The sequence below is a fragment of the Manis javanica genome, chromosome 2, assembly GCF_040802235.1.
Source record: "Manis javanica isolate MJ-LG chromosome 2, MJ_LKY, whole genome shotgun sequence".
Taxonomy (NCBI): Eukaryota; Metazoa; Chordata; class Mammalia; order Pholidota; family Manidae; genus Manis; species Manis javanica.
Genome location: NC_133157.1, coordinates 48,678,620 through 48,700,765, shown reverse-complemented (window position 1 = coordinate 48,700,765; position 22,146 = coordinate 48,678,620). Strand labels below are relative to the sequence as shown.

General features: G+C 37.1%; 1 protein-coding gene across 6 annotated transcripts in view; it reads left to right on the top strand.

Annotated features, from left to right (window-relative positions):
• The first annotated feature begins 1,270 nt into the window (after window positions 1-1,270).
• The window catches only part of DENND4C (DENN domain containing 4C), a 100,927-nt gene continuing 80,051 nt past the window's right edge, over window positions 1,271-22,146 (top strand). For 2 of the 6 annotated variants that reach the window (XM_073228440.1, XM_017665759.3), the window contains exons 1-3: window positions 1,276-1,666; window positions 2,373-2,601; window positions 18,613-18,717. In XM_073228440.1, the coding sequence (XP_073084541.1) occupies window positions 18,654-18,717 (64 nt within the window). In that variant the 5' untranslated portion in view covers window positions 1,276-1,666; window positions 2,373-2,601; window positions 18,613-18,653. Of the gene's footprint in view, window positions 1,667-2,372; window positions 2,602-18,612; window positions 18,718-22,146 lie in introns of all 6 variants that reach the window. The other 4 variants (XM_073228441.1, XM_073228437.1, XM_073228439.1 and 1 more) reach the window with 4 other exon arrangements.

Genomic DNA, 22,146 nt, shown 5'->3' with positions numbered 1-22,146 from the left:
ATTAGCAAGGAAGGACAAGAAGTCCACAAGCTAAATTTCTAAGTATGAGTTCCTTTTAAACTTCTGTCCAGATTGTCAATGTCAAAAATTAGTTTCCACTAGGCTCAAACTTCAAACTACTACTAAATAAGCCTTATTTCCATTGTTGTGCATTTCTACTGAATCAGTTCTGATTGCAAATGTGGTTAGGAAGATAGTTTCTGTTATTGGCTACAAAATTAAAATTATTCAGTGCACAATAAACTTCAGAAGTAAATTAACAACAGGGCCATTGTGGCCAAGGTTTAATCTCATACTTTCTAGCAAAAATACAGATTAAGAAAATTATAATTCACAGGGAATGATCATTATATGTGTGAAAAGTCCTCAGATATGCACAATTACCAGTTCTAATTTTAACCTGCAATAGAACCGGTGAAGTCACTCGCTATTTTTTGGGGGGGGCAGGGAAGGTAAAAAAAATTCTAATTTGTTTCAAGCCTTAATAATTTATAGAGAAAGGAAGATGTTGCTTAATAACTAGTTGTTATTCTCATTATTATACTGACTTCAAAACGTTGTTAAAAAATTTGAATTAAGGCGAAACGACTTTGCCTGCATCCGAGTAGACAAGGAGGCTACACTTACTTAGCAGGCAGGAGAGGACTGATTATTTAAGCAATCGATTTCCATCCTGAAATCTCCGCCAAGGTAGTGACTCTGAGCGCTGGCCGACTCTCATGGGGCGCCGCAGCCGGGCAGGGACTTCGGGAAGCGCCAGTCCGCGGTGGTTTCTCCCTGGCCCCGGAGGCCCCCCTCAGTCATGCGTGGAAATTCCAACTCCCTCCCTGGAAGGAAACTTCTCGTCCAGAGAAAAGCATCCCTCTCGTTATTCTCTTCACTGACTCTGAGCAACTCCGCGTCACTCTCCTCGGCTTTGAAACAAGAGGAGCAGCCGCCACCTGCCTGAAGCCAAGGCAATAAACCCACACCACACCGCGAGTTTGAACACCGCAGGAAGGGGTGCAAAGCAGCGCCCTGGGCCCTTTCTCCACAGCTCCGTTTTTGCTTGAGACTCGATGCGGGGACGCAGAGGAAGGGCTCGCAGGCTGAGACCCCTCGCTTCCCGAGGGTCGCGGAGCGGGCGGGATGGTGGGGGGTACGCAGCGGCCGCGCGGCCTCGGCCCCGCCTAGGGGCGGAGCTAGAGCACTGCCCCGCCCCCGCTCTTCCCCACCCCTCCCCCACGCCGTTTTCCACCCACCCCCGCAGTAGGAAAGGGAGAGGGACGGGGGGAAGGAAAGTGCTGTTCCGTGGAAAGGGGCGGAAGGAGGGGCAGAAAAGAAAGAAAAAGGGAACGAAAACATGGCCGTGTGCCGTCGGGGCGGCCGTGCCGCAGGCAGCTCCTAGGCGTTCCGCCACCGGCACGGCCACCCTCCCGAGAGCGGCGGTGCCGCGCAGGCTCGCGCTCCCGGCCGTTACCCTTTTGCTGCATGCGGCGCCCCTCGAGACCTGGCCAGTGAGGCGGCGCAGGCGCAGAGCGGGTCGTGGTGGCGGCGGCGGCGGCAGCGGCCGCCGGAGCAAGTTCTCCTCCCGGCCCTGCCGAGGGCGCCCAGGCCGCGAAGGCGGCGCTTTCATGCCCCAGGAAGGAGCTGCGTCCGGGGGCGCTGAAGGAGGAGCGGACGGCAGGTGAGTCCTCAGCGCAGGGCCTCTTGCGGAGGAACACTGCGCTGCACCTCCTTCCGACTCGCGCTCCAGGTCTGGGAGGGCGCTGGGCAGGTAGCAGTTTCGAGGGCTGAGTTCCGAAGGCAGCCTGCGGGGGGTCGCCGAGGAGGCGGAGAGTGGCCGGGTCTGGCATTCCTGGCCTAGTTTCTCCGCGGTTTCCGGGGGCGGGGAGTCCCCGGAGCCTGCGGGGTGTGATCCGCGAGAGGCTGCGCCGGGAAGGGCTTCCCCGCGCAGCCAACTGGTCTGAGAGCCTCTCGTTTGGAGGCGCCAGGGGCTTGGGCCCGAGGACCGCCGGAGAGACGGCTGACTGGGTGGGGGCAGGGTAGGGAGGGGCAGAGATTCCCCGGCGGGGTCGGGGCGAGCGGGGGGAGAGCTGGGGCTGGGGGTCTTGAGAACGGTGGGGAGACAGAGCCGGGGGAGAACTGGGGGCCCGGGCAGGTGTCGCAGGTGAATTGAAGGCACCTTCCTGCTCTGCTTACCGTGGCGAATCCTCAGGGCTTCCCTATTGGGATGGATGTCTTTTAGAAAGGCAGGTTCCATTCAACTCTGAGTGACGGAACTTGAAACCTACGAATGAGCCTCTAATCTTGACTCTTCTTGAAGAGTTTTAACTTGTCTGCATTCAGGATGCTGTCATATCTTTTTTTCTTACCCTTTTTTTGCTTCATAGACTTTTTCCCTCCCGAAGACCGTGCCGCGTCAGAACAAATAAGGAATGACCTAGTTTTTAAAGAGAAGTCCCCACTCCCCACCCCTTATGTGTTTGTTTGGCACGGGAAAATTTAGGATAGTTTCTGAAGTTACTTGTGCAAACGTGAGGAAAAGTGTCATCTGCAGTAATAAACACACGGCTGTCTGTGTGTTTTGGCCTTAGAGAAACTGTCAAGCATTATAGTCTGGTAAGTTGATTTACTGAGCCTGTTAAATTACGTGGAAACCCGTATTAAGGCGTTCCCCCTAAACCCCAATTTACCGTAGGAGTAAGCCGCCTGTTCTGGTCTCAGGTTTAGAAGGTGAAGGGTATAATAAGATAATGGAGAATGTTAGTGTTAGTTCTCAATATTTGATTTGGGGGTGATTACGTGTATTAAGCTATCTGGAATTCAGAGTGTTTATAATTTTCTGTGTACGTGTCATAAGAGCAAAATTAGTTGCACAAAGAAAATTTCATCCCTGAGCATTAAAGGATATCTGTTCTTGGTCAATTATCATAAAAAAACCCCCACAATGCTGTATTTCATTTTCTTCCCTATTGTTTGTATTACTTTAAAAAGTTGGAAAACTGCGTTCTTGGTGTGAGTCTGGAAACTCAGAAATAAACTTAGATTTGTATTCATAAGGATCATCTGCCTCTCATAGGCTTGCTTTGACTCTGTTTTCTAGGAATGGCAAATTCAGTGCACGTTTTTCTCTCATTGGTATCTCCTGTGGCCATTTTGCAAAATAGTTGATTAGGATTAGGGATCTGATCTTGTGTATTAATGATTTCGGTGAACTGATTAATATGTCAGTTGGCTTTTGCCATAGTACTTCACTTGGAGTGCTACTGTTTAGACTTGTTATTTTGAATAATAGAAAAGCTATGATGTTAGAAATGTTGCAAGTTTAATATTGGACTAATTTACTCCTGTATATCTTTCAAATGAGTGCATTCTGTTGTTGAGAGTAAATACAGCATTTTGTAGTATAAATTTGAGCTTTCAACTGAAGAAATTGGCAGTACAGTTGGTGTGTGGAGCCTTTCTTAAAAGGCAAATGTTTTAAATTACAGGGAACTGCAGTTGTGTGTAGGCTGTAACATTTCGTGGTGCCAGACTTGGAAGGTTATTCGGTTGAGGTGCTCTCTATAAGGAAACATGTTAAGTATCTGCAATAAAAGCTAATCTGTAGCTATCCACAAGGGATTTTTGCATGATAAATAATAACCTAACAAGGCAATTTTCCTTTTAATATATCTGCCAGTCAAGATCAAAACATCTCAAATTTTTATTGGAGTTTCCCGCCAAAATAAATACTGATTCTTCATTGGCTTTGCTGTTCAGTTTGAAACTTATGTTTCAGTCTTATCCTTGGGAATTAAGTTCAGGTTGTAAAGGGAAAAAGAAAGCTGCTGAGTCAGACAGGTTGTCTAATTTGGTCCTTATTTGCAAAACAATTTCTGTTATAATTTGTATTTCCAGTATGATATGCTTGCTAAAACTTAGGTAGTAAAGGCAAATAAGCTTTCATAATATATGAATTAAAATTTTGTCCTCTCTGTGCTGGTGCCACAAGTTGCACCCCTTGTAGTTTTTCAGCTTGACAGACTTGTAGTGATGGGATTGGAGGAATTGGAGGTTCCTTTATATGAGTTAAACTTGGCAAAGAGTTTTACATATAGTACAGCTGATGTAAAATGGCAAGTCTTTAACATCAGACTGGGAAATGTCAAGGTCAGATAATTTTATTATTTGAAATTTAAAACTTTTGTGGGAAGACGTTGGATAGGTTATAAACTTAAAAAAGATTTTCTATTTATGTCAGTATGTAATATGTGTAACTAAGTGTAATAGAGCTAAAAGATGGTATTTGAAAACTTTATTGTAGAATACAAAATGATTAAAAGAAATTCAAAAAGAAAAAATGTTAATTCTTACTGTATATTTACAATTTTCCTTACTCTAATTCTATTGTATATGTATAATATAGTGATAAGTATAATATACAAATCTGTGGTTAATGTTCACATAACTGTCATTTTAAACAGTCTTAAAATTTGTCTGTGTAAGAAATTAAGACCATACATTGTAGGGAGCAGGGAGTCATTTAATGATTTTTAACCTGTTAAATATCTTTTAGCTCAATTGTGAAGGGATTGGGAGAGCAGCTTGAATGGCTGCAGGTTCATCAGCTAGAAGGTCTTAAAGGTATGTAGGTTAGAACTGAGAACAATGGTAAGGATGGAAAAAGTGGAGAAAGCCCTCTCTTTAATCTTGTCTTTCCCTTGCCTACTGTGCACCTGTCACACCAACCTACTTTCAGGGCTTTTTCCCTTAGAGCTCTTGTATATACTGTTACATTTACATGTCAGTTTCTCCGAGAGATCTTTCCTGATTACACTTAGTTAGGGAGAGCAGTTATTATCATAGCAACTTATTATTTTATTCTGTAGAATTTATTTTCTTTATTTCCTTCCTTCCTTTTTGTTCCGTTTACTAGCTTGGAGGTTATATGCAATCTGACTCCTTATTTTTTGTAGTTTGTGGGTCTATTTCTAGTCTCTTTCTGTTCTATTGGTCAATATGTCTGTCCTTAAAACAATACAGTATCAGCTTTGTTACTATTTCTTTATAGCAAGACTTGCATTCAGATAGTGTATGCTCTTTTTTTAAAAAATTTTTTTGGTTATTCTAGATCCTTAGCATTTTCATATAAATTGTAGAATAAGCTTCTCAGTTTCTACAAAAAGCCTCCTGGGGAAAATTGACATCTTAATAATACTGAGTCTTCCAATACTTAAACATGCTACATCTCTCCATTTATTGAGATCTCTTCAGTTTTTTCCTGCAGTTTTGTAATTTTTATTTTATAGATCTTTCACATTTTTTTTGTTATTGAAGTATGGTTGATATACAATCTTATATTGGTTTCAAGTATACCATACAGTGTTTCATCAGTTACCTATATTATTAAATCCTCTCCCTGACTAGTGCAGTTACTGTCTGTCAATAAGGAAGATCTTATAGAATCATTGACTATGTCCTCCATGCTGTACTACTATCCCCATGACTAACACTATGATTGAGAATTTTTGTGCCCCTTTATCCCGACTCACTTTCCGTGCTCACCCACCCTAACCCCTCCCCTGTGGTAACCACCAGTCACTTCACAGTATCTATGAGTCTGCTGCTATTTTGTTCTTTTTTTTATTAAGGTATCACTGATACACTCTTATGAAGGTTTCACATAAAAAACATTGTGGTTACTACATTCACTCATATCATCAAGCTCCTCCCTGTACCCCATTGAAGTCATCGTCCATCAGTGCAGCAAGATACCACAGAGTCATTACTTGTCTTCTCCGCACTGCACTGTCTTCCTTGTGACCACCCCCCTACACCATCTGTACCAATCAATACTCCTCAACCCCCTCCACCCTCCCCCACCCCTCCCCTACCACCCACCTTTGGTAACCACCAGTCCCTTCTGGGAGTCTGTGAGTGTGCTGCTGTTTTGTTCCTTCAGTTTTGCTTCGTTATTATACTCCACAAATGAGGGACGTCATTTGGTACTTCTCTTTCTCCGCCTGACTTGTTTCACTGAGCATAATACCCTCTAGCTCCATACATGTTGTTGCAAATGGTAGGCTTTGTTTTCTTTTTATGGCTGAATAATATTACATTGTGTATCTGTACCACACCTTCTTTATCTATTAATCCACAGATGGACACTTCGGTTGCTTCATTTCTTGGCTATTGTAAATAGTGCTGTGATAAACATAGGGATGCATATGTCTTTTTCAAACTGGGCTCCTGCATTCTTAGGATAAATTCCTAGGAGTGGAATTCCTGAGTCAAATGGTATTTCTATTTTTAGTTTTTTGAGGAACCTCCATGCTGCTTCCACAATGGTTGAACTAATTTACATTCCCACCAGCAGTATAGGAGGGTTCCCCTTTCTCCTCATCCTCACCAGCATTTGTTGTTGTTGGTCTTTTGGATGGTGGCCATCCTTACTGGTGTGAGGTGATATCTCATTATGGTTTTTATTTGCATTTCTCTGATAATTAGCTATGAGGAGCATCTTTTCATGAGCCTGTTGGCCATCTGAATTTCTTCTTTGGAGAAGTGTCTGTTCATATCCTCCACCCATTTTTTAATCAGGTTATTTGCTTTTTGGGTGTTGAGGCTTGTGAGTTCTTAATATATTTTGGATGTTAACCCCTTGTCGGATCTGTCATTTACGAGTATATTCTTCCATACTGTATGATGCCTTTTTTGTTCTACTGATGGTGTCCTTTGCTGTAAAGAAGGTTTATAGCTTGATGTAATCCCATTTGTTCATTTTTGCTTTGTTTCCCTTATCAAGGAGATGCGTTCAGAAAAAAGTTGCTCATGATTATATTCAGGAGATTTTTGCCTATGTTGTCTTCTAAGAGTTTTATGGTTTCATGACTTACATTCAGGTGTTTGATCCATTTCGAGTTTACTTTTATGTATGGGGTTAGACAATAATCGAGTTTCATTCTCTTACATGTAGCTGTCCAGTTTTGTCAACACCAGTTGTTGAAGAGGCTTTCATTTATCCATTGTATATCCATGGCTCCTTTATCATATATTAATTGACCATATATGCTTGTGTTTATATCTGGGTTCGCTATTGTGTTCCATGTTTTATTTTGTTTTTAGATTATAGGAATATGCAAAGTCATATGGTATTTGTCTTTCTTCATCTGTAGGTCTTTCACATTTTCAGTTTATCACAAAGTATTTCATGCTTTTTGATGCTATTTTCAGTGATATTGTATTTAAAAAATTTTTTCCAAATTGTTGATAGTCTATAAAAATAAAGTGGATTCTTTTCTATATTAAATTTGTATTCTCCCACTAAATTCACTTTTTAGTTCTAGAAGCTTCTATGTAGATTCCTTAGGATTTTCTTCAAACATGATGACAATGTCTGCAGAGAAAGCCAGTTTTGCTCCTTCATTTACAATTATACTTTTTGTTTTTTTCCTGTCTTATTGCCATTAGCTAGATTAGTGCCATTTGCTAAAAATAACATGTAAACCACAAAATATGTAATTTAAAATTTTTAGTAGCTTTATACCAAGCAGTAACAGTGTCATTAAATTTTATACATAATTTTTATTCCACTATGCCCAAAATACTCTTCACATGTATAGTAGTTTCCCATGGTCTGCCATACAAAATTACCACAAATTATGTGGTTTAAAGCAACAGAAATATGTTCTCTCATGACTCTGAAAACTGGAAATCTAAAATCAAGGTGTTAGCTGGGAGACTCCTCCTTGCCTCTTCTTGTTTCTGGTGGTTACTGGCAATCCTTAGAAATAGGACTGTTCAGGTTTTCTGTTTCTTCGTACGTCAGTTTTGTTTTTGTGTGTCTTAAAAAATTTGACCATTTCACCTAAGTTGTTGAATTTATTGGCATAAAAGTGCTTATAACATACTCTTATTGATTTTTTAATGTCTAAAGGATTTATAACCATTTGTGCCTACTTCCATTCCTCATTGGTAATTCCTGCTTCTTGCTTTTTTCTTGATTTAGAAATATTGATTTCTATTGCTGTTGCCTGTCTATTTTCAATTTTATTGATATCTGCTTTTTTTCCCCTTTACTTTTGGTTTAACTTGCTTTTCCTTTTCTAGCATCTATAGGAGGGCACTTAGATCACTGATTTAAAATCTTTTCTCTAACAGAGCTTAAACTCTTATTTCCTTCTAAACACTGCTTTAGCTGCATCTCACCTATTGGTTTCTGTTATTTTCATTCAGTTCAAAATATTTTCTAATTTCTCTTGCAATTTCTTCTTTGAAACATGAACTTTTAGAAGAGTGTTGTTTAATTTTAAATAGTTGGGGAACTTTCTAAAATATTTTTCTATTATTGATTTCAAATTTAATACCACTGCGGTCAGAGAACATATTCTGTATGATTTAAATTCTTTTAAATTTATCTAGGCTTATTTTATGGGCTAGCGTATCAGTTTATTTTGGTGAATGTTCTGTATGCATTTGAAAAGAATGTGTATTTTCTGTTGTTGGGTGGCATGTTAAATATCAATTATGTTAAGTTAGTTGATAGTGGTCTTCAAATTTTATGTATCCTTGCTGATTTTCTGTATACGTGTTCTGTGAATTACTTGGTGAGGAGTGTTGAGCTCTTTTTGTGTATTTGCTTATTCCTCCTTTCAGTTTTGTCAATTTTTGCTCCAAATATTTTGAAGCTCTTTGTTAGATGTATACATGTTTAGGATTATTATATTCTGAAGAATTAACTCTTTTATTGTTATCATGAAGTATTTTTCTTTATCCCTGTTTTGAAGTCTTCCTTCCCCTATTATTGATATGGCTACTCTAGCTTTTTTTATTATGGAAACTAACATGTTACATATTTTTGCATCTTTGTACCTTCTTGAAAATAGACTTTATTTTTTTAGAACAGTTTTAAATTTACAGAAAAGATGAGGTGATAGTAGAGAGCTCTCTATGCACCCACTTTCTCCTGTTATTTACATCCTGTTAGTATGATGGTTTATTAAGATTATTGAACCAATATTGATTTATTATTATTAGCTAAAGTCTGTAGTTCATTCAGATTTCCTTACCAGTTTACTTGATTGAGGTAATTTTTGTTGTTGTTGTTCTAGGATTCCATTCAGATACTATACCATTCCATTTAGTTGTCATGTCTCCTTAGGCTGCTTTTGAGTGTAAGAGTTTCTTAGATTTTCCTTGGGTTATGACACTTTTAAGTAGTACTGGCCAGGCATTTTCTAGGATATCCCTACATTGAAATTTTTCTGGTGTTTTTCTTAGGATTAGACTGGGATTTGAGTTTTTATGAGGAAGATCGCAGAGGTAAAGTGTCACTTCCATCATATCATATCAAGAGTAAATATGCTATCATGATATATTAATTTGATGTTGACCTTGATTACCTGGCCAAGGTAGTGTTTGTTATGTTTCTCCACTGTAGTTACTCCCTTATTCTCCTTTTCCATTCTGTACTCTTTGAAAGGAAGTCACTAAACTTAAGGGCAGAGTGTCTGTGTAAGTTATTTGGAATTCTTTTTTGGGGTGGGGGGAACATGTCTTTTTTCCTTCATTTAGTAATTTTTTCATGTCATTAACTTATATCAATATGGACTTCAGATATTTATTTTATAACTTGGGTTATAATCCGGTGCTACTTTATTTGCTCAAATTGCTTACACCTTTGCTGTTGGGGCTCTTTAAGTTGGCTCCTGTGCTCATTTGATAATACACCCGTCAGTGTGGGCTTGTTGGTTGGTTTTCTGAGCATTTACTTTCTGGTACTAAAAAATGCTGCAGGCTCATTTTGTATTTCCTGTCTCATCCTATAATTAGCCATTTCTTCAAGAAGCCTTGATTCTTTTCCTTGGAGAATGGGGCTGGAAACCAAGGTCTTGGTGCTGGTTGTGCTGATTGCTCCTGGGGTGTCATTGCCTCTAGGCCTTCTCTGATGAGCAAGGAAATATTTTTGTCAATATTAACCCTTTTTACACTTATCTATAAATCTATATGTCACCATCTGTATTTATATTAAGCTAAATATTAGTTCATATCATCTCCAACTTTAATCCATCACTACTTGGATCATCATAGTGGCCTCCCCTTGCTCATCTGTAAATTGGTGCAATGAGAAACGGCTCTCACCATCCATTACCTGTTTACGTAATTGTTCAATTCCAGTATACTATATAGCAATATCAGAATTGTTAACTCATGTGGGAAACAATTTTATCACCTAGAGTACCTAACTGCAGTTACTTTTGCTTTTGGTTTTGTTGTCTACAGTCATTTCTAAAGTTACTTTGGTCAGCCTCTCCCCTCCACCCACCCCTTTCAGAGAGGTTGTTTCATGTATTTGTAATAAATACAGTTATTTTCTCTTGATCTACTCCACATTACTTCAGCGAATCCCCTGATTTCCTCGGTGTTTTTTTGTTTTTTGTTTGTATACATTAATGCTCACTCTCTGTGCTGTAAAGTTCTATGAATTGTGACAAATATATAATGTGTGTGTCCACTATTACAAATAGTTTTACCTCTGCAAAAATCCCCTGTACTTAGCTCTTCAACCCTTTCTGCTTTATGCCAAAGCCCTGGCAACCACTGATCTGTTTCTGTAGTTTTACCTTCTTTAGAATGTCATATAAATGGAATCATATAGTATGTAGCCTTTTCAGACTGACTGCTTTAATTTTGCAATATGCGTGTAAGGTTCTTCTGCATTTTCTCCTGGCTTGATATCACCAAATTTCGTTTCTTGTATCACCAAATCATTGTATGGCTGTATCACAGTTTGTTTATCCATTCACCTATTGAAAGATATCTTCCTTGCTTTTTGTTTTTAGTGATTATGAAAAAAACTGTCAACATTGTGTGTAGGTTTTACATTGACACGGATTTTCATATCAGTTGGTAAATACTTAACAGCATGATCACTGAATCATACAGTAAGCTTATGCTTAGCTTTTAAGAAATTGTCGAAGTGTGTCATCCAACATGGCTGTTCATTTTGCATTCCTGTCAGCAGTGAGTGAAAGTTCCTGTTCTGCATCCTCATCAGCATTTGGTATTGTCAGTTTTTTTAAAAAAATAATTTCAGCCATTCTAATAGGTGCATATTGATATCTGGTTATTTCAGTTGTCATTTCTCTGACTAATGATGTTGAGCATTTTCTCATGAACATATTTGCCATATGCACATCTTCTTTGGTTAGGCATATGTTGAGATCTTTGGCCCATTTCTTACTGGTTTGTTTTCTTACTGTCAAGTTCTAAGAGTTTTTTGTATATTTTGGATACCAATCCTTATCAGATATGTGTTTTGCAAGTATTTTCTCACACTTTGTGGCTTGTCTTTTCATTCTCTTATCAGTGTTTTACACAGAGCAGAAATTTTTAATGAAGTCTACCTTACCAGTTCCCTTATTTCATGGATTGTGCTTTTGGTGTTCTATCTAAAATAAAAACTCATCACCAAACCCAAAACCTTTAGATTTTCTCCTGTGTTTTCTTCTAGAAGTGTTACAGTGTTACATTTTTTATTGAGGTCTGTGATCTGTCTTGAGTTACTTTTTGTAGAAGGTGTAAGGTCTCAGTTGGATTTTTTTTTTCCTGCACATGGTCAGTTTTTCCACCATTATTGGTTGAAAGTTTGTCTTTTCTCTATTGAATTTCCTTTACTTTGTTAAAGGTCAGTCAGTCAGTCATCCTTTTACTTTTACTGCATTTGTCTTTATATTTATTTCAAACAGGTTTCCTCTAGATAACTGAGAGTTGATTTTATTTTTTTATGTAATCTAATTTCTGTCTTTTAATAAGAGTGTTTAGACCACTTGAAAATTTTTCAAATAGGTTTTATTAAGATGCAATTTATGCACCATAAAATCCAGCCATTTAAGGTGTACAATTCCATTGTTCTCAGTGTATTTACAGTTTTACAACCATCAGTGTAATCTAATTTAGAGCTTTTTCATCATCTCAGTAAGAAACTTTATGTCCTCTATCCAGTCCCCCTTTTCCCATACCTCAGCCCTTGGCAACCACTGATGTATTTTCTGTCATTATGGATTTGCCTATTCTGGACATTTCATATAAATGAAATCATAAATATGTGTTTTTTTGTGTCTGGCTTCTTTCATTTAGGATAATGTTTTTGAGATTCATATTGTTGTATGAGTACTTCATTTAAAAAAAATTGTGGCAAAATTCATATAGCATTAAATTCACCATTTTTAACAACTTAAAAATGTACAATTTAGTGTCATTTAGTACATTCAGAGTGTTACGCAGCCATTACCACTGTCTGGTTCCAGAATGTTCTCATCAACCAGAAGGAAACCTTTTCCTTTAAGCAGCTACTCCCCATTCTCTCTTCCCCCTGCCCCTGGCAACCAGCAGTCAGAATGCTTTCTCTGTGGATTTGCCTGTCTAGGATATTTCCTGTTAGTGGAATCATACAATGTGTTACTTTTTGTTTTTATTGAGGTAAAATTGGTATGTAAGTTTCATGTGTATAACATAATTTATTTTTGTGTACACTACAAAGTGATCATAGCAAGTCTAGTTACTATCCATCACCGTATAGTTGATCCCCTTTACTCATTTTGCCTACCTCCCAACTGTCTTCTCTCATAACCACTAATCTGTTTTCTTTATCTGTGAGTTTTCTTTTATTTGTTCATTTGTTTTATCTTTTAGATTTCACATGTAAATGAAATCATCAGTATTTGTCTTTCTGTGCCTGACTTAATTCATTTAGTGTAATACCCTCAAGATCCATCAATGTTGTCACAAATGGCAAGATTTCTTATTTGTGGCTGAGTAGTATTCCATTGCATACAATTTCTTCATCCATTCATCCACCAATGAACATTTAGGTTGCTTCCATGTTTTGGCAATTGTAATAATACTGCAGTGAACATAGAGGTGCATGTATCTTTTTGAGTTAGAGTTTTTGGTTTCTTCAGATGAATACCCAGAAGTGAAATAAGCTGGATTATGATAGTTCTATTTTTAATTTTTTGAGGAACCCCTATAATGTTTTCCATAATGGCTGCACCAATTTATATGCCCACCAAGAGAGTGTATACACAGGTTCCCTTTTTTCCACACCTCTCCAACACTTGTCATTTCTTGTCTTTTTGATAATAGCCATTCTAACAGATGTGAGGTGATAACTTATTGTGGTTTTGATTTGCATTTCCCTGATGATTAGTGATGTTGAACATCTTTTCTGTGCCCACTGGCCAATATGTGAATTTTGTGCCTTTCACTTAGCATAATGCTTCCAAGGTTCAGGCATGTTATAGCGTATAGTAGTACTTCATTCCTTTTTATGGCTAATAATATAGTACATGGACATACCACATTTTGTGTATTGACCCATGACTTGATGGGCATCTTTGTTGTTTTTTATGTTTTGGTAATTTTGAGTAGTGCTACTATGAACATTTGTATACAGATTTTTATAAGGACATGTTATATCATTTGTCATGGTAGACAACCTGAATTTAGTGAAATTATTGATATGGTTGGGTTTGAATCTGTTATATTGCTGTTTGTTTTTAATTTGTTCTCTCTGTTCTTTGTTCTCTTTTGGATTTGAGTGTATTTTAATATTCCATTTATTTTCACATTGGCTTATTAGCTATATATATATGTTTTAAGTAGTTGCCTTAGGATTTATAATATCCATCTTTAACATGCCACAGACTACCTTCAAGTAGTAGTATACTATTTCATGTATAACTTAAAACCCTTAATTTGGTACATTTCCACTCTTCCATTTTTTTCTTGTCATTAAAGAGAAAAAAATATTGGTTCTGTATTGTTGGGTTATTACGAGTTTGAAATTAGTTAATACATGTAAAATAGTTTGAACATAACAATGAGAAATTCTTGAGTCTGCAGCCCAAAGGTTTCTTTTCTAACCTGCCTCAGATAGGCACTGCCATGGTCATACCTGAGACTGTTGGTTCTCTATTCTGACTGTACATTTCAATTATCTGGGCAGCTTAAGGAAATATTGATGGTAGTGTGCCACCCTTAGAAATTCTTATTTTATTGGTCTGATATTTTTTAAAAAAGTGTTCTACTTGGCTTCAGTGTGTACTGTGGAGAATCATTACTCTAGACTTCATCACCATAATCTGTAACGTAAGCTATTTTAAGCATCTAACTCTGATTTTCATCTCCTCTTTTTTCAGCTCATACTCTAGTACTCTATTTTGACATTTCTTGGACTCCATTGAGACCTTCAGCCTATTAGTCACACCACTTTTTCACTATCCATCATCCCCCAAATATAGTAATTTTTTTTTGTACCCAATTATTGATTTGCTGATTAAGAATTATCAACTCTCTTGTTTTCCTCTTCTTTTACTGTAATCAGGGGAAAATATCAGCCCTGATTAAACTCAGTTCTTTGCCAACTCTGCTTCCTTGAACCTGAGTAGCAGAGTGTGACTGGAGAAGACAAAACAACAGTGTTGACAGTCTTACTTTAAATTAATGACCACAGATATCACTGTGCCCTCACGATTACCTAGTTATTTTGCTCTTCTACTTTCAGTACTAATGTCTTTTTCTTCCTTGTTTTTAGCTACATATACATATGTACATGCCAACCCCTCCATCTGTGCTGTGGCCTTTGGGCTCCTACAGGATTTTGCTTCTTTTTGGAATTATCCTTTCTCTTCTCTGCATCATCTTTCTTCCCTGCTGAATCACTTTTGTAAACATACAAACAAGCTGTACCATCTCAGTACTCTCTCCCTGTCTTTCTCACACACACACACACACACACACACACACGGGTGTGCACCTTTCATTCTCATTTATTGCAAAATCTGTCAAAAAGAATTGCTTATACTCACTGTCTCTACTTTGCATTTTCTCTCCAGTTCACTTGAGGCTGGCTCTTCTTCACCCCCACCAACTAAAACCACTCTTGCTGATATTTTCAATCTTAAAGTTATTCTACTTCTCATAACATTTGACATAGCTGATCATTCCTAATTTTTTGAAAAAGCTCATTTGATTTTCTGAATGCTATACCATCCTGATTCTTTTCTGGTTTATGGCAGTTATTCTTAGTCTTCTTTTCTAGCTTTTCTTCCCTTACCTCTAAAGGTTAGAGTGTCCAAGACTTTGACCATATACTTAAAACCATCATTAATTTGCTGTTGACTCCAGCCTTGATATCTTTATCAAACCCTACATTATACTGGATTCCCTTTTCCACCTGAGTATTTTGGTTTATTTTCTCAAACCTTTCCTTTCCTCAGACTTTACCATTTCAATATATGGCACCACCATTTACCCACATGTTTAGGCCATAAACTGGACATCATTTTTACTTTCTCTTGTTCCCTCATACCTCCAATCCAGCAATAGCAGTTTAATCTTTCAACTATATTTCAAATCTTGCCATTTCTTGTCATTCCCACTCCTTTGCCTTACTGTAAGCCATTATTATCTTGCTTCTGGACTCTTGCTATTGCTTCCTGCCTCTACTTCTTTCTCCCTCTAGTCTGTTTATACCAGTTAATCTTTTTTTAAGACATAAATAACATCACTGTCATCCAGAGGCCGCTAGAGGTTTTCTATAACACTTAGAATAAAACCCAGAGACCTTACCTTAGCCTAAAAGATCCTATGTGATTTCTCTCTTAGCTGACCTCATCTCCCCATATTTCTTTAAGCTCTGGAGCCATAGCAGCCTTGCTGTTCCTTAAAGATCAGTTATTCTTACTTTCTTCCTGTTTGGAATGTTCTTTATCATCATAAAATTTACTCCTTCATATCACTTAAAAACCTGTGCTCAGATCTTCCTTCCTTCCTTTTTCAAAGAGGTCTTCCCTGATTGCACTACAAAAATAAACCTTCCCATTACTGCTTTCTTTCCCTTTGTCTTGCTTTTTCTTCACAGCACTTATGCTTTCTGAAATTATTTATTTACAAGTCCATTCTTGTTTACTGATTATTTCCCAGCTGTAATGTGGGCTCCATAAAGACAGGGCATTCTTATTTTCACTGCTTTAACTTCCATCATTTAGAACAATGTCTTGGGCTCAACCATAGGTTACTAATATACCAGCAATGATTGTTTAGCAAATACAAGAGCTCCTTCCCTTTAGCCGCAAAACTGTAAAACACTCATGAATAACTCAAACAAACAATGTACAAGAACTGGATGAAGAAAATCATGAAACTTAAAGGCTTTTTTAAAAAAGAGACCTAAATAAAATGGAGAACGATAACTTAGGAGAACTAGATATTGTAATGATGCCCATTCTCCTTAAATAGTCTGTGTTTTAGAGCAGTTACAGAGATCTCATTACCCCCTTCCTCCAGCCTGGTAAGCTTAGATGAATAAGCCTGGAAAGTCTTAAAAAAGGGTGAAGAACGGAATTTATCTGCAAGATAAAAAAATATACAGAACTATTATAATTAACAATGGGTTGTACTATATTGGAAATTGACTTATGAAACAAAGTAGGGGTTAGATTTTATAGGATTTTATAGGATTTTAGTATGTGATGATAGAAAAGAATTATTCAGTAAGTTAACCTTTCCTTAGGAAGTAGATGACATGGTTATAAAGTTTATTCTGTGTAGAGCATTTGTAAAGCAGTGATACTCATTAGGTATATTTGAGTTGTGAGAGCTCTTTACTCTTAAGGTTAGGGATCTAGTTAACTATGCCCTTAGGATTACCTTCTGTAGTATAAAATATTTCTTTCATTCCTGATCAGCTTAATTTTTTGATCTGATAGTATGTTTATGTCTCTTCCTTTTAACTTATTACTTCCACTATGTATTTAATACTGAAATAAACTTAACAGAATTTCTTTTAAACTAACACCGAACAGACTGTATAAGATGCTGAAATGCTTGAAGTGTGTACATTTTGCTGCTTTTGCTATCTGTTGTAGCTCTTCAAGGCTGGTTCTTGGCTGTATATGAATTCATGAGGTTGCCAGAAGGCTGGGTTTCAGAAACTTGTGAGGTTTTATTTTACTTCCTTACTTTGTGTTCAGTCAATAAAATTCAGGAATAATAATTCAGCTTTCAAGGAAAACAGAAAAAGGTCCATGGGGAAAAACTTTTGATGCTGAAATTGTTCCCAGTTTGGCCAGTGAGACTCATCAAAGGCCCTTTTGGTAAGAGGACCTCAGGTAGTCTGTGAGTGGTGCTTTCTTTCTGTGTAGGATGTTCAAGGTGTATCTTGGGCTTTTCTTTCCCGGCCTTGGAATTGGTCACTTCTCCAAGGAACTCTTAGACCTTTTGGTGGAGAATGGCTCTAAGAAGCAAAGATTTAGGCCTGAATGTTTGTTGCTGGTGGTATGTTACAGATTTTGGGTTTTCTCTTTAGTAGATTGGAGGAGGAGATACACACACATTCTTTTTTTATTGAAGTATCATTGGTGTACAATCTTATGTTGGTTTCAGGTGTACAACACAGTGATTCAACAGCTGCCCATGTTACTAAATCCTCACCCCATCTAGTGCGGTCACTATCAACATAGAAGGATGTTACAGAATCATTGACTATGTTTTCCTTGCTGTACTGCCATCCCAGTGACCATCTTATATGTGATTGCAAATTATTGGATACATACTTGTAAACAGCTTATTGAAGTATAATTCAGCCACCACAGAATTCACCCATTTAAAAGTATACAATTCACTTTTTTTAAAATTAAGGTATCATTGATATACAGCCTTATGAAGGTTTCACATGAGCAACATGTGGTTTCAACATTCACTCGTATTATCAAGTCCACCCCTGCATCCCATTGCAGTCACTGTCCATCAGTGTAGTAAGATGCTATAGACATTACTTGTGTTCTCCATGCTATACTGCCTTCCCTGTGACTGTGTTGAATTCACTGTTTTTTAGTGTCCTCACAGATTGCTGAACCAACACCACAATTTTAGTCAGTTTCAATTTCATCACCCCAAAAGAAACCCTATACCATTAGCAGCCACCCCCCATTTCCCACACCACCCAGACCTAGGCAAGCTACAATTCTTTCTCTTTCTATGTATATATACCTATTCTGGACATTTCATATAAACGAAATTATACTGTGGTTTAATTTTGTGACTTTTCTGACTGACTGCTACCACTTAGTATGTTTTCAGTTTTCATCCATGTTGTAACATGTATAAGTACTTAATTCCTTTTTATTCTGAATGATAGTCCATTGTATAGATGTAGTACATTTTATTTATCTCTTCATCAGTTGATAGATAATTCGGTTGTTTGTTTCCATTTTTGTCTGTTATCAGTAAAGTTGACACACTTAAAAATTTTATTTTTGAATTATTTTAGGTTTACAGAAAAGTTGAAAATAGTGTAGAGAGGTTCTGTATTGCTCTGTGGTTAACATTTTACATTACCATAGTACGTTTGTCAAAACTAAGACATCAATGTTCTTACATTGCTATTCACTGTAAGTGCAGATTTTATTTTAATGTCACTAGTTTTTACATTAATGTCCTGTTCTGTTCTGTGATCCACTTCAGGGTACCACAGTGCATTCAGTATATATATATTTTAAAATACTTATGCCTCTAATTCCATTCTATGTAATACAGAGATTCTTACTTCTCCCATCCCATATTTATATCTCCCTTTTCTCATAGCAAGAACTCTGACTTGCAACAATTGTTCAGTCATAGAGTACATGCAGAATAATTTCAGAATTGCTACAACCATACCACTGTACAAAACAAGCCTTCTAAGTAAAGGTCAGTCTTTCTTTTCAGTTCTTCATGTTAAAGTAAATTGTTCAAAAGTTATTTGGGTTAGTTCTTTTTTCATTTCCTTCTATCTGATTATATTTTCAATTTGATAGACAAATACGTTCATTGACTCATGTATCTTTAAAGCTGAAGTAAAGTATTTAACCAAGTTAGTATTTTTTGTAATGAAATTTAGAAATTGTTCTTCTCTAGCCTTCAACCTTCAGAGTGAATATGCTCTGCTTATGTGTTTTGTTTGAACTTACTAGTGTTTAAGAATATTGCCAATATTTTTAAAACCTGCAGATTTACATAAAAATCTTCTTTGTAGCTTCTTTTAAAAAGGCAAAAAAGAAGTCTGGTTTTGCCGAGTCCACTTGGCAACAATTGGATGGATTCTGACAAGTAGTGGCTGCCTGTGCTCTCTAGTTCCCACGACTCTTATGTCCTGCCTGACCTCTTTAGGCATTTGTGTTTGCAACCCTCCTTTACAAATCTTCCAGTGGCAGGTGCAACAGTAGAGAATTGCACTGCTCTGTGTTCTGGAAGAGGACATATTTTATCTGAAATGGCTTAACTATTTCAATTTTGTAGTTCCGTGACCCAGCCAGCATAATTGTTGTTGGTAATGCTCTCAAAATGGAATCACCACCAAGGGCCTATTTTAAGTTGGTTAAATGTAACAAATAATTTTGATAAAACTGTATTTTCTCTGTAATTTAAACAAAGTTCATTCATTCTCCAAGGTTTGGAACACCAAGGAAAACAGGTATTTTTGAAGTTTTAAAAATACCTTTTTGTTAAAGTGATAGAAATTGTATAAACTACAGTTAGCCTTGTAGATATAAGTTAATAACGTCTTCTTACTATTAACAGCATTTATTTATTTAAAGGTATGCTGTTCATAAGCAGTAAGGGGAATGAAATTGATTCTGAAAGATAAACTGTAGTCGGAAAATGAAATTTAATTACTAAACTATATGTCTTAAGTTTTTTCAAAATTAAATATTTTTGTTAATATGGACCCATTTTTACCAGCGATAAAGAAGGTCATTATGTAATGATAAAGGTGTCAGCTAATAAAAAGGTCATAACAATTCTAAATGTTTTAATGCTATTAATAACAGAGCTTCAAAATATATGAAGCAAAAAGTGGTAGAACTAAAAGGAAAAATAAATAAATCTATAATTATAGTAAGGGATTTCAATACCACTGTCTTGATAATTGATAGAACCAACAGACAGAAAATCAGTAATGATATAGTAGAGTCAAACAACAGTTAGCCTACTTGACCTGATTGGCATTTGTAGAACCCTCTGTCCATCAAGAGAACACACATTCTGCTAAAATGCACGTGGTAGGTTTATCAAGATAACCATATTTGTAGCCATAAATCTAGTCTAAATAAGTGTGGAAGAATTCAAGTTATACACAGTATATTCTCTGACCAAAATGTAATCGTTAGAAATTAGTAACTGAAATATACTTAGAAAATTCCCAAGTACAAAATTTGGAAACTGAAAAACACTTTTAAAATAGTTTATGGTCAAAGAATACACTTTAAGGTAGGGAAATTGGAAAATATTTTGAACTGAATAAAAAGAAAATGAAACATACTCAAATTTGTATACACTATTAAAACATTATCTGGGGTGAGGGAGTTTTATAGCACTAGATACCTCCATTAGAAAAGAAAGATCTCAAATCAGTGACTTAAGCTACCATATTAAGAAACCAGAAAAATAAGAGCAAATAAAATTCTGCCTAAACAGTGGAAAGGAAAAATAAAGATCAAAGTAGAAATAAAAAAAAAATCAGAAAAGCAGTAGAGAAAAGTCAACCCAAAAGCTGGTTCTTACAGAAGATCAATAAAATTGTTAAATTTCTAGACAAACTGATCAGGTAAAAAGAGAAGACACAGTTACTATAACAGAAATGAGAGATTATATCACTATATATTCTACAGATGTTAAAAGGAAAATAAGGAAATATTAGGAACAACTTTATGCCAATAAATTTCAAAATGTAGGTGAAGGGTACAAATTCCTTTAAAAGATACTGCTGTATGTGAGGGACAGTGACTACAATAGGGTATGGGGTGGGTCTTGATAATATGGGTGAATGTAGTAACCACATTGTTTTTCATGTGAAATCTTCATAGTGTGATATCTTAATAAAAAAAAAGACACTGCCATAAACTGAATGTTTGAGCCTCCCCATGGTTATGTTGAAACCTGATTCCCAATGTAATGTACTTTGCAGGTGGGGCTTTGGGAGGTGTTTTGGTCATGAGAGTAAGACCCTAATGAATGGGATTAGTGCCTTTCTAAATGAGACTCCAGAGAGATTCCTCTTTCCCTTGTGCCATGTGAAGTTATAGCAAAAAGATAGCTTTCTATGACCTAGGAAGCCAGCTCTCACCAGATATGGAATTGGCCAGTACTTTGACCTTGGACTTCTTCACCTGAAGAACTCTGAGAAACAAATTTCTGTTGTCTTTTAGCCACCCAATCTAGGGTATTCTGGTATAGCAGCCTGAATTGACTAGGACATATACTATGAAAGTTCACTCAAGAAGTAGGTAACCTGCCACCATCCAAAAGACAAACAACAACAAATGTTGGTGAGGATATGGAGAAAGGGGAACCTTCTACATTGCTGGTGGGAATGTAAAATAGTTCAACCATTGTGGAAAGCAGTATGGAGGTTTCTCAAAAAACTCAAAATAGAAATGCCATTTGACCCAGGAATTCCACTCCTAGGAATTTACCCTAAGAATGCAGCAGCCCAGTTTGAAAAAGACACATGTACCCCTATGTTTATCGCAGCACTATTTATAATAGCCAAGAAATGGAGGCAACCTAAGTGTCCATCAGTAGATGAATGGACAAAGAAGAGGTGGTACATATACACAATGGAATATTATTCATCCATAAGAAGAAAACAAATCCTACCATTTGCAACAACATGTGTGGAGCTAGAGGGTATTATGCTCAGTGAAATAAGCCAGGCGGAAAAAGACAAGTATCAAATGATTTCAGTCATCTGTAGAGTATAAGAACAAAGAAAAAACTGAAGGAACAAAACAGCAGCAGACTCACAGAACCCAAGAATGGACTAACAGTTACCAAAGGGGAAGGGACTGGGGAGTATGGGTGGGGAGGGAGGGATAAGGGGGAAAAGGAGCATTACGATTAGTAGACATAATATAGGGAGTGGGGTACACGGGGAAGGCAGTATAACACAGAGAAGACAAGTAATGATTCTATAGCATCTTACTAGGCTGATGGATAGTGACTGTAGTGGGGTATGTGGTGGGGACTTGATGGGGGGAGTCTAGTAACTATAATGTTGCTAATGTAATTGTACAGTAATGATAGCAAAATAAAAAAAAATATATGAAAAAAAAGTAGATAACCTGACTAGCCCTATGT